Genomic DNA, 12,276 nt, shown 5'->3' with positions numbered 1-12,276 from the left:
GCCAGGAATTTTAGGACGTAGACTTCCACAGATAACTTTATCATGTCTGACATATAATCAGAGCTGAGTTAAAGAGATGTTCGCTTCCCTCCATCCCTGGCATCTGGTTCACGATTGGCCACCGACTCCCGCCTTCTGGGCCACCATGTGTGCTAAGGCATCTTGAACCCATGTTTTCCCAACAGCGGCTGGTCCAGGCTGCACACCCCTTTCTGGCCGATGTCCCAGCCCAGCCCCTCCTGCTCCGTGTCTGCCCCCAACACCCCTGGGGGGCCACCTCCGCCAAGGTGGCCGTCACCCTGTGCTGGCCGCACACACCTTCCTGGGCCCACAGAGAGAGAACCACGGTGCCACTCTGCTGTGGTCTCAGCTCCCCTTTGGCTTCTGGGGTGGATGACACACCCCGGGGGCCCCCAAAGAGCCCACAGGCACGAGGGGCTATGCCTTGTCTGCGGGGGTGTCCAAACAGCAGCCGTGAGGTGTGTGGCCTGCCTGCTCCCAGAGCATCTCTGACCTTGAGGCGCCAACGTCCTAACAACAGGGACAACCTCGCCAGACCTTCCCAGACAGACGAGGCGCCCCAGGCCCTGGCCCACCCCCGCTGGTGTGAACACCTGTACTGTGGGCCCTGCATTGGAGCCCCTGTACCTGTGGGAGGCACGAGGACCTAGCATCCGGGGAAGAATGTGTTTCCATGTTAAAGAGAAACCACCAAGTATGGCGGACAAAGCAGGACGCGTGAGGCTGGTGGGAACTATTAGATGCCGTGTGGAGTACAGACGTGTGTCATGAAGCCACGCCCGCAAGGAGTCCGTGATGCCCCTGCGAAGGGCCCCCAGGCCTCCCCAGCTCCCAGGACTCTCCCAGGTTGTCCAACATCCAGGGAGGTTTCATGGACCGTTCCCTGAGTTTCCTGCCCCAGTTAAAAGAGTATTATGTGTGTCTACAATATATGTTAAGAGATGGGGCGCCTGTGGCTGGCTCAGTTGGAAGAGCGTGCAACTCTTGATCTCGGGGTTGTGAGTTTGAGCCCACATTGGGAGTAGACTAGTTAAAAAATTAAAAATCAACTTAGAAGAGAGAGCTGAGCCCACGGTTGCACTAACATTTGTTGGCAGGAAGGTAATCCCAAGATTTAAAAAACAAATCCTAGCAATCAGTGGAGCAGGTCTGGGGGCCTCCCCACCAGCTCCCCCCGGGACTCAGCCCCTGTCCCTGGGTGGCTGGAGTCCGAGGCTCCAACTGCACAGGGCAGTACAGGCACTGGGGGTTCTGGGTGAAATGGCAGAGTGAGGCGGGTCTGACCAGTGTGCGCATGAGCACAATCTTCTCAAGGGTCTGGACGACACAGGGTGTAGGACAGAAAGCACCCCCTGACTCCCAGAACTTCCTAAGAGGGGCCTTTATGTAAACCAGTCTGTCAATAATCAGAATTCGATGAGAAAAGAAAAAAACATAAAGTTTTATTAAAAAAAAAAAGACTCACTTAAAGCGTGACTTTTCCTTAATTAAACAAATTACAAAATGAAAGCCTTAAATGCCTGAACTTCATTACGAACACTCAACCAAAGAGTTGGGGGCTGCTGGATAATAAAGGTCTCTCTTCTAGAACAAACACACATGCAAGGGGGAGGTCCCAGCTCGCCCCCTGGGCCCCGGGTGCTGTCTCCCGCCACAGGAGGCACCTCGCCCTGCCCTCCCTCCCACCCGGTTTGCTTTCATTACCCACCTAAAACGTATTCAAATCTGAATTATTTCACTATTCAAAGGATTACATTTACATGGAATAAAGATATTTCCAGTAACCTTCTTAACAATCCCGAGATGTTCAGGCTGATTCCCGTCACATCAGGAGCCACTTAAAGTGCTCAGCACCCGTTAGGGTCACTTTCTGCCGCCTGGCTGTTTGCCAAGGATCGTTCATTAAATTACAGCGCAGGTGAGTACAAAAGAAACTGCCCCAGTTAAAGCAAGTATCATGGAGAGCGTATTCAAAACGGTTCACTGCACTAACCAGTAATAAAAGCGTGGCTCATCCTCTGAAGACATGACCTGCCCCCTGCCTCCTGGTTCTCACATGTCCACCCTGGAGTCGCAAAGCCCCGGGCAAGGTGCTCTGGGGACCCGAGGATGGACACCAGGGTGGGCGGAGGATGCGTGCGGCACCCAGGCTGGTCCAGCACTCGGCAAATTCACGCTGGAGTTGTCAAAAGGATTTCCTCTCATTCTGAGAAAGAATTTATTTCAGAACCAGGCAATTTTGTCATTTCTGATCAACCACCAAAAAGGTATATCCACGTCCTTTCTACCGAAGCCAACGGCATCTGCGCCCAGCACCTGCCCTCCGTGGGCCCAGCGCGCTAGGCAGATGCAGCGGCCCGGGCTCCCCCGGTCTCCCACAAACTGAGACGCCCAGCCTGGCTTCTCCCCTCTGGCATCTGCTGGCGTCGAACCCCAGGACACGAAGCTGGATGGAGAAGCCGAGCGGCTGGGACGCAGGGTCCTGCCCTCCAAGAGGCCTGAGCAGACATCCCCACCGGGGGCACTGCGAAGCTACCAGGCAGCGGGATGAGAATTTCCCAGGTAATGGAAACAAAACAACACAACACAAAACCAAAACACACTCCTGCCCGGAGCTTGCTGCAGGGCGCTGTTTACACTGAGCACCTGGGAGGCACTGCGTCAGCGGCCAGGGCCAGGGCGGCCGTGGGGGACACACAGAAGTGCATGGAGCCATCGGGGCTCAACAACCTGCCAGAAGAAAGATCACTCAGGCCAGGAGAACGGCCTCGTCACACCAGCACACACTGCTGTGAGTTCCAGAAACAAGCACACCTCGCCTTTCATCGGGTCCTCGGTCCAGCCCAGTGCCCCTGCGCACCACACCTTGCGGGGGTGCCCTGACAATGCCCCCCTGCACAGCACAGCTCATGGGGTGCCCTGACGGTGCCCCCCTGCACCCCCCTGCACAGCACAGCTCACGGGGGGGCCCTGATGGCATCCCCTACACACATCTTGTCACCTCAGGCTTCCACCTTCTCATTCCCTGTTTTTGAAGAACTAAGAAACATCCAAGTTGTTTGTTATCAGCTTCAGTGCTCCTTGATAAAGATACAAAATTAAAAAGTCCTACAAAGAACCACCCTGGAGAGAACATCTCTGGAACTTTGGAACAAACTGTAGAGGGTGCGCTGCCCAGAGGACGCGTGTGGATGCCTGTCCCACAAGTGGAGGGTGCCCCCTGAGATCCCTGCTTGGGTGCAGGGCCCACCCGCCCCGAGTCCCCGGCACCAGAGACCCTGGCCTCCTCCCATCACCGACACACTGCTGGGCACGGAGTCAGGAATAAAGGTCCCTCCGAAGACTCCCCTCTCTGCGTGAACTGGACGGGCCGCCCGCGGCGCCCAGCTGCAGACCTGCCTTCTTGGGGCGTGAGGCGGCCTGTCTGCTGGGGACAGTCCAGCTCCGACCCAGAGGCCTGGCCAACTTCCTCCAGAGTTGCCAGGGCAACAGCCCTGGCAGCTTTGGGGCCAAAATCGCTTAGAACACAGGAGCGCGGTGGGAAGCAGGACCACGCCCGCCTCCCAGCCCACAGTGAGCAGCTATTTCCTGAGACCGAAGGGACGGGCCTCCTTGCCCCCTCCTCTCCGGAGAGGGACAGCCTCCGCCCAGCCAGCCTTCTGCCCACGGGGTTCAGGGCCCGTGGCCTCAGGGACACACGGAGGCCCTGGGAGAGCAAACAACACTCTTGCCCAGCCCTGGGGCAAATTATTAAAAATTCGCTTTTCTTTCTCTCAACTAACGGTTTCTATTTGCTCCTGCCGAGCACTGTGGAAAAGGACTCCAGCCCTGAAGCCCTGAGGAAGACACGAGCCCTGGGGCTGCCACAGGCCTGAGGGGGGCACGCAGTGACGGGAGTGACCACGCGCGCAGAGGCTCCCCCCCCCCCCCCCCGCACTGACTCCTCGAAGCGGAGGACGCTGCTCACAGCGCGGGGGACCGTGACAGACGCCAGGGAGCACAGCCACCGTGGCCAGGGCTCCCGTGCCCTTGGACAGAGGGCCCAGCCCCGTGTGCGGTATGATCTGTAAGGGCTGTGTTACCTCGCCTCACGGCCCAACTCAGTGTGAGTCACCCGTTCACGTATTTATATCCAGGCTCATTCCAGAAATAATGTGAAGCCGTTTCTATCATCCATTAAGGGCTGGAGAATTCAACGTAACAATTTAATACAACAATGTGATAATTAACTTAATATTTAATAATTACAATATAATTAATAAAAACAAAAACAAAAGACTTCACTAATAATCGCCAAAACCCGGAAGCAACCACAGACGTCCTTCGGAAGGTGATGGATTCATACACTGTGCTGCATCCAGACAATGGGATATTGCTCAGCCCTAAACAGAAATGAGCTACAAGCCACGGAAAAGACACAGAGAAAACTTGAGTGCGATTCACTAAGTGCAAGAAGCCAGTCTGAAAAGGCTATGTCCTGTAGGACTCCAACTTAAGACGTTCTGGAAAAGGCAGAACCATGGAGACAGTACAGACCCGTGGTGGCCAGGAGCTGGGGGATGGATGGAGGGATGTGCAGGCCGAGCACGGGGGATTTCCAGGGCGGTGAGTCTCCTCCGTAGGTAGTGTTATGCCGGATACGTGACATCGTGCGTTTGGGAAAGCCCGAACACACTCGCACCGCCGAGAGTGAGCCCTAATGTCCACTGTGGGCTGTGGGCGAGAATGGCGCGTCCACGGACGTCCCACGCAGTTAACAGGTGCTGCACTCTGGGCAGGTGTTAAATGATGGGGCAGCTGAGGTATGTCAGGGCAGGGGGTCTAGGGGAGAGCTCTCTACCTTCCTCTCGATTCTGCTGTGAACCTAAAACTGCTCTTAAAAAATAATCTTAACAAAATGAAGGAAGAAAACATGAATATCTGTCAGAAAAATATGTTAAAAAAATGAATGTTTTCTAGCAATTTCTAACACATGACGAGGGGAAGAAGCCTTTCTTTTCTCCGCCTGGCCTCCTCTGCCCAGAGCTGTCTCCAAGCTGCCTGAGGCCTCCCTTCTCCCAGAGCCTGGTGAATGCTGGGCCCCAGGCACCCGGATCCTGGAGGCCTTCCTGAAGGAGGCTTTCACTGGACTGTGCCCCCCTGGGAGCCTGGGGCTAGGGCATTGACTTAGCCAAGATGATTAAAGGCAGCCTTAAGAACGTTACTGGCTCACGGATCAGTCAGGAGTTTGGAGCAGACATTCTGGGAGGCACAAGGAGGCGGTGAGGCCCTCCCTGGCTCTCGGAGCCCCCGGTCACGGAAGGCACAGAGCCTGTGCCCTGTGCACACCAGCCTTCCAGCACGGCAGCAGCCCTGAGGGCGCAGGGACGGTCCCCGAGAGCCACAGGGCCCAGGACCGCAGAGGGAGGCCTGTCCAGACAGGCTGTCACGCCATACAGTGGTCTTCACCCCGCGCCTCTCACCAGACACCTGCTAAGAGGACTGAGCCTGGGCGATGCAGATCCTGGGACGGGGCGCTCCGGGAGAGCAGCACGGCCTGCCAGACCCGGGCAGCAAAGCAAGGAGGCCTCGGAGACCATTTCTCCACTTCCATCCCGGGCCAGACGACTGCCTTGGCTCCCGCCGACCCCGGAGGCCTGGAGACCCACCGCCGCCGAAGATGAAGCCGGGGCGCGGATAACAAAGTTCAGGCAGCCTCTGCCTGGTTGGAACGTTTATTTTTTAAAAATGAGCAGGACGTTACAGTTTTTTAAAAGAGGGGTGGTGAACGACATGGAAAATATTATACAATCACCACAGAGACGCCGTCGTGTGCGAGCCAAGTGTGCCGCGGGCAGCTTCCTCACTCTCCGCCACGTGGGCAGGACAGAAAGGAGAGGTGGGGGCCAGTGCTGGGGTCTCCCCCCCCGGACCCAACCCCCCAGACACTGCCGGCAGCCTGAGCTGGCTGGGATTATTCGGTAGCTCACACCCTTACTCAAGAGCATCCACTCCAGAAACCTGGAGGTTTCCTTTATTTGTTGTTTAACTGAAACCTTTATTTTTGCAGAGAAGAGAAAATGAAAGAGAAAAGGGCTCCGAGCCCCTGAGGGCTGGTTCCACTTAACGCTGCTTCTGGGAGGGGCCAGGGGCCCGAGGGTGCTCAGGGACAGGTCTGGAGGGGCTCCATGGCCTCCTGCCCTCTGGCAATGGCTGCTCACCACCTGTCCCTCGACAGTGTCCAAGTCCAGGGCCTTGGACACTTGTGTCCCCTGGTGTCAGCAGCCTGGAGGAGACACTCCTCCAGCAGGACTGCTCGGCAGACCCCACACACGTGTGACCCACAGGCAGGAGACCTCACCTCCTGACCCCGAAGTCCACACTGAGCAACACACGAGAGTGCTGGCCTCTCCCAGCCACCCACAACTCCCCATTACACTGGATCCCTTTTAGTAGGTTCCCCAGCGTCGTGGGGGCAGGGCACCCCCCAGGCCAGCCCATCGCCACTTCGTCTGGTTCCTGCACCCCCCGGCCCAGACCCCTGCACCCCGGGGGGACCCTGCACCCCAACCCCAGATACCACCCCAGGTCCCTGCACCCCCTGATCCTGCACGTCAGAACCGCACCCCCGCCCCTGCATCCCCCAGGCCCTGCACCCCGCACCACCCCCAGCCCTGCACCCCCGGGGTCCTGCACCTCCGGCCCTGCAGGCTCGAACACAGCACTCCAACGGCCCTGCACCCCTCGCCCGCGCCCCCCCCCCCCTTTTCCCAGGCCCCGCGCGGACCCACCTGGGGCAGCGGCGGTGCCTTCGTCGCTCTGGTTAAACTCGAAAAGGAAATCGAAGTCGAACTCCTGGTCCTCCTCCAGCCCTGTCATGTTGGTACGGGGCAGGTCGGGGTTGGGGTCCGCGGAGGGGCTCGGGGTCCAGGGTCTGGGGTCAGGGTCCGGGCCGGGTCAGGTCGGGGTCTGGGGTTTCGGGGGCCGGGACCCCGGGTCGGGGTCGGTCGGGGTCGGGGCCCGGGTCGCGGCCCCGGCCGCCGGCACCTGTGGTCGCGCCGCCCCAGGCTCGGCTACGCCGGGCGCCGGGCCGCGCGTCCCCGGGTAACGTGACTCCCGCCCGCGCCCCTCCCCCGCCCCCGCGCCCCTCCCCCGCCCCCCTGCTGTTTCCGGGTTGACATAAACAAGCCGCTCGCCGGCCGCCGGCTTCCGAGTTTTAAATAAACTCTCCGGGCAGCCGGGGCGCACGCGGCTCGCTCGTGTCCCCCGCCCCCCGCCCGCGCCCGGGGGTCCACGTGCACCCCGGCCCGCGCCCAGGCGGCCCGGGGGCGGGGGGCGGGCCGAGAGCCTGTGGGTGGGACCCCCGCTCGCGCCCCGCACACCCGCGCGGCCCCAAGTGGCGCAAAGATCAAGACTGATTGCCAAAGAAAGGGCCGACTGCACCCGAGCCTACTGAATTTGTGTAAAAGTTAAAAAACAAAACAGAACAAAACAAAAAAACGGCTTTCAAACTGCTGGGCCTCTTGCGGAGTGAGGAGTTAGCGCGTCTTGGTTGGTGCCTGAGTCCACAACATGCACGTCCGCCCGAGCGCGGACACGCAGTCCAGTGGCAGCCCGGCTGGCTTTATAAGCTGCTCTCCCTCCCACTTGGAACAAGCTAAACATATCACCCGAAAGTGCCAAGAAAATGGGAGTCCCCCATACGGATGGGAAAGGAGACTTTGCATTGTGGAGCTGTGCGCTTTGAGTTCTGGCGTCTTCCTTCCAGGCCAGCGCCCACTGCCACCGGGGCTTCCTTGTAACACCGTTCACTTTGGCCCCGCAACTTCTTAAAATACATGTTCACTCTCCTACATGTCCACAGGTAACTGCAGAGCTTTCAAAGGTTGAGTGCGCGGGCATCCAAACCCAAGGCTAGAACACGGAGCAGCCTGGCCACAGCAAACGGAGGGTAAAGGCCCATCCCCGCACAATTCTTGCCTTATGTTCTTTCTCCCAGCTGTTTGTTCTGACTGTCCCCAGTGCCTTGGCACCATGTGCAACCAACATCTGGAATAGCAGGGGGGACTTCACAGGACTCGAGAAAAAGCAGGGTAGGGTGGTACAGACGTCCATTTCTACAACTCTGCTGCCAATGAGCACGTGCCCTCCCTTCTGCCCTTTGGCCCTTTGGCCCTGCGGGTATTGCTCCTTCCGGAAGTAAATAACCGGCAAATCACTTGCGGCACCCCCGCCCCACGCCATGCTTCTCTCCCAGGACCCTTTTCAAATGGCTGGTTTTCTCCAGTGATAAACTATGGTTCACTTTGGCCTGATTTAGTTTCTAATAATAGTCCTCACTTTGAGATGTATGTTGGAGGGTTGTGTTTTAGTTAGCTTTTTTGCTGACCTTCGGGCAAATAGAGTGTTTCTGTTGAAAAGCAGCACTTCATTTTCTCTTTCCAGTTGTTTTCCCCGAAGCCGCCTCTAATCCCCACCAAAAATTTACATGGAAGTAACAGCCCTTACCGTCAGTGTAGACTACAGCTTTTTGTTCAATGTTCGAGAGAAAGTGGGTTCACACTTCCGCATGCACAGGTGCCCACCCAGTTCCCACCTGGCCAGGGGGATGGAGGCTCAGCCCCCGCTCTGCCTGAGGCTGAGCTGCCCCCCACCTGGTTTCGGATCCCCAACCAAAGTAGCCAGATGCACAGGCCAGTTTTCTAAATGCTCCTCTTACCAGCAAACCGCGCCCCCCACCCCACCGCCAGCACTGCTGAGCCTTTCAACTGGTACAAGGTTTGGAGCTACTGCCAATTCAGCAGACACTCCTGTCCCGATGAAAATGTTTAGCTTGGCGCTTCCTCTCAGCGGCTGCGGGTGTTCACGGCGCTCAGAGCTCCAGCACTGGGTGTGATAGAGCAAGGCGCTAGCACCACGGCCTTTTCTAATCTGGATTAGGAAACAAGGCCACGAAGTTAAGTGTCCGGAGAACAGAGCGCGCTTTGTTCTGCTCTGGAGAGCCCCAGGGCATTCTGTGTGGAGCAACCTCGGAATGGGTGGGTGGGTGGCTACCTACAAGGCCTTGCATTTCTCTGCATTCTCCACGCGGAAAAACAAGCACAGGGCCTTCAGAAACAACAGTGCTTAATGAGCTTCAACCCAGATGCTCATTAGACTAGAGGGAAGTGCTGGGGCATCGAGCACATTCTCACATGGGCAGCTGATGCCTTAGTCAGGCCTTGGGGAGAGGACAGATCATGTCCCCCAGCGCCCGGCCAGGCAGGCGCTGACCTGCAGGAGCCGCATGCCTCTCATCCCCTCGGCCTGGGTCCGGGAAGGACTCCATCACACTTTCTGTTGCCTAATGCTGCAGCTCTTAGAAAACATACCCACATTCACTGAGTTTACTCATTGCACCTGGGCGCTACCTCTGCAGAGGCCCTTTCAAATGCACTTTCTTAAGTAGGAAACAGGAAGAATCACCAGCACCCCATAGATGGTTTTTTTCTTGTAAAAGAGAAGAGATTATTGCGGGATGGACCACCAACTGTTCAAATCAAGAAATCTAAACTTTGAAAGACGTGCATTTTTTTAAAGCAGTATTAAAAAATATGTGGGCCGACTTTGAAAAAGGTGTCCAAGAAGTTAAGACCAAAACCTCAGCACACTTTTTAGAAATTGTTCTGATAGCAAGAGCTTGTCCCATAAATATTACCTGATGCTTACAGTTAAGTATTTCCTAAACTGGGATGAAATGGTAAGAAACATACCTCTTCTTTCACTGATACAAAACATGGAGAAAATAACTGATCTCCTTTTATTGAGGGCACACCTGGGGCTCATCCTGGTTAGGGACAGGGACTTTCTCCAAGCTGTGGGTCTCGGAGGAGAGTAGTTCTAGGGCCACTGGGGGTCCTTAGCAGGAAGGTGCCAGAAGCGGCTGCTCCCCAGAAGCCTGTCTGCCCTCAGAAAATAGTCTTCGCTACACACTGGCAAGTTTGCCGGGTTTCCTAAAATAATTTAAATAAAATCCTCCTGCACTGATGAGGCATTTGGAAAGGTGTCTCCCAGTTTCCGGGGCACATTTGCTATCCCGATCCCTAAACGGGATGTCGGTTGCCCCTTCCAGAGGCTGTTTGTTTTCAGATGCCTGCAGGAGCATACCCAGGAGGTGCTCCAGGCTGCTCGGCCAGGTGGGTGGGGTGAGGGGACTCTGCAAGACTCACTGTCAGGAGTGGCTTCAGGACAGACACTTATGCACCTTCGTGACTACAAACAAGCGGCGTAAAACTTGGCGGTCCCTTTTCACACTATCCTGACTCACTTACTACGGCTGGAACTCACGTCTATGAGGTTGCAAAATGGCTTGAATTAGGGGCTGTGTCCAGACAGCACATCTGATGCCCTTTAGTCCTGCGGGTCGAGCCACCAGCCTGACAGCGCCCGGGACGGGGAGAGACTCTGCCACCAGCAGGGCTCGGGGGAGGCGCAGACCCCCCACCTCACGTCCTGTGGCTGGTCTCTGAAACCACAGGGTGGCCTTTCCCCACTGGGGAAGAAACCGGCCCGGCTTCATTCCCAAAGAAACCTCCTTCATCGCAAAGCGTTTCTTGTGGTTGTGACGGCCCTAACCTCGCCCGGTCCCCAGACCGCCTGCGTTTGAACTGAGTTTCGGCCGCGGATCCGCCGCAAGGCTACGCTCAGCGCTGGAGAAGAGGAGACACCTATTGGCAAGAAGGCGCGCTCGAAATCAGGGCTGCTCTGGGGAAACACCAGGGGGACACCGCTTCCCAATCTGTGCCGCGCGCCCGCCGCCCGCGCCCCTCCCGGCGGCAGACCCTGGCCGCGCCTGCTCGCCCCGCCCGGGCCGGGACCCCGCGGGGCGCGGGCGGCGGGCTCGGGGCTGGGGGCGCGGGGGCCCGCGGCGGGGTCGGCCTCTCCGGCTTACCTTCCTCCGCCGACTTCATGGTGCCGCCGGAGGGCGGCGCGGGCCCCAAAGTTTCTCCGCTCCCGCAGACTGCAGCCGAAGGGCCGAGTGGAAACTTGGAAGGGACTGGAAAACTGGTACTTGGCATCCACGCGGCGGCGGCGGCGGCGAGCAGGAGGAGCAGGAAGAGCGAGAGGGGGAGCGGGAGGAGCGGGCGCTCGGCGCCGCCGCCCCGGCCAGGTCTCCCGGGAAGGCAGACCTCTTCCCCAGCGGACGCGCGCGGGCCCGGCTCAGCGCCGCCCGCCCGGGAGAACTGTCACTGAGGGGCGTGTGCGTGCGTGGCGGGCCCAGCTGCGGCCCTGGGACCCGAGCTTGGTGGCGGAGTGGCGGGGTGGCGGGGGCTTGGAGGTGTGCTCCCGCGCCCCGGTGCCCGCGCCCGGCCGCCGGATCCGGCGCGGTGACTGTGCCGGCGAGTTCGGAGTCCTCTAAGTCTCGCTCTGACGCAGGGCCGCGCTCTGCCTCCTGCCTTTTTAAAGCTGGAAAACACCTCCCCCGCCTCCCCGCCGGCCCGGCCGCTCCCGCGCCCCCTCCCTGCCGTGACATCACGCCCCCGCCCGAGCCGGCGCAGGGCCCGGAGGACAAGTCGCCGAGCGCCTGCCCTCCCCGCGCCGGGCCGCTGCTCGCCCGGCCCGCTGGGCGCACGGGGGGCGGGCCGCGTCTCACGATGCCGACGAGGGTGCGCCGGAGGCGGCTGGGGTGCACGGGGGGCGACCAGGGGCGCACTCGGAGGGCGGGGGCGCACGGGGGTCGGCGGGGGCGCACGCGGAGGGCAGGGGCGCACGGGGTGCGAATTGGGCGCACCCGGAGAACGAACCGGCCCGGACACCGGGGTCCGGCCCGTGTCCTAAGGGAGTCACACTCTGCTTTAATGAGGGGGCGGAAGGAGCAGGAGACGAGGGGGGCCTAGAGAGCCCTGCATGCTGAAGTCATTATGTAAAATCGCAGGCTTCCCCCGCTGTGGAAATTTGGAAAAGCGCTTCCACTGGCAGGCCCGAGAAAGGAAATTCCCATCCCGCTAAATTACTAACAGATTGCATGGCAGTCCCGGGACGTGGAGTTATTGTCATTTTTACTCTGTAAATATCTGAGCGACCCAGATTGCCTGTTGCGTGAGCTCGCTGGGGGGGGCGGGGAGGTCGGGGAGAACCAAGAGCGCAGCGCCCCGGGGCTCCCAGCCGCTAGCCCGGCCGCCCGGGAGGGCCTGGGGCACTTTAAGGCACGACTCTGGGGCTTCTAACCGATGGGGGAGGGGTCTGAGATTGAGAGCTGGTTTCGGGGAAAGCCTCCCCAACGCCGTCCGGTTCACT

The 12,276-nt window shown here is 58.9% G+C and overlaps 1 protein-coding gene across 7 annotated transcripts in view; it reads right to left on the bottom strand.

Annotated features, from left to right (window-relative positions):
- The window catches only part of NFATC1 (nuclear factor of activated T cells 1), a 106,567-nt gene extending 95,123 nt beyond the window's left edge, over nt 1–11,444 (bottom strand). For 3 of the 7 annotated variants that reach the window (XM_027600795.2, XM_027600800.2, XM_027600796.2), the window contains exon 1: nt 10,931–11,057. In XM_027600795.2, coding sequence (XP_027456596.2) covers nt 10,931–11,057 — 127 coding nt within the window. Of the gene's footprint in view, nt 1–6,791; nt 7,103–10,930 lie in introns of those variants that run through there. The other 4 variants (XM_027600799.2, XM_027600794.2, XM_027600793.2 and 1 more) reach the window with 3 other exon arrangements.
- Between the last annotated feature and the right edge of the window lie 832 nt (nt 11,445–12,276).

The sequence above is a fragment of the Zalophus californianus genome, chromosome 14 (genome assembly GCF_009762305.2).
Source record: "Zalophus californianus isolate mZalCal1 chromosome 14, mZalCal1.pri.v2, whole genome shotgun sequence".
Lineage (NCBI taxonomy): Eukaryota > Metazoa > Chordata > Mammalia > Carnivora > Otariidae > Zalophus > Zalophus californianus.
Note: the sequence above shows the minus strand (reverse complement) of the source record. Positions and strands in the feature narration are given on the sequence as shown.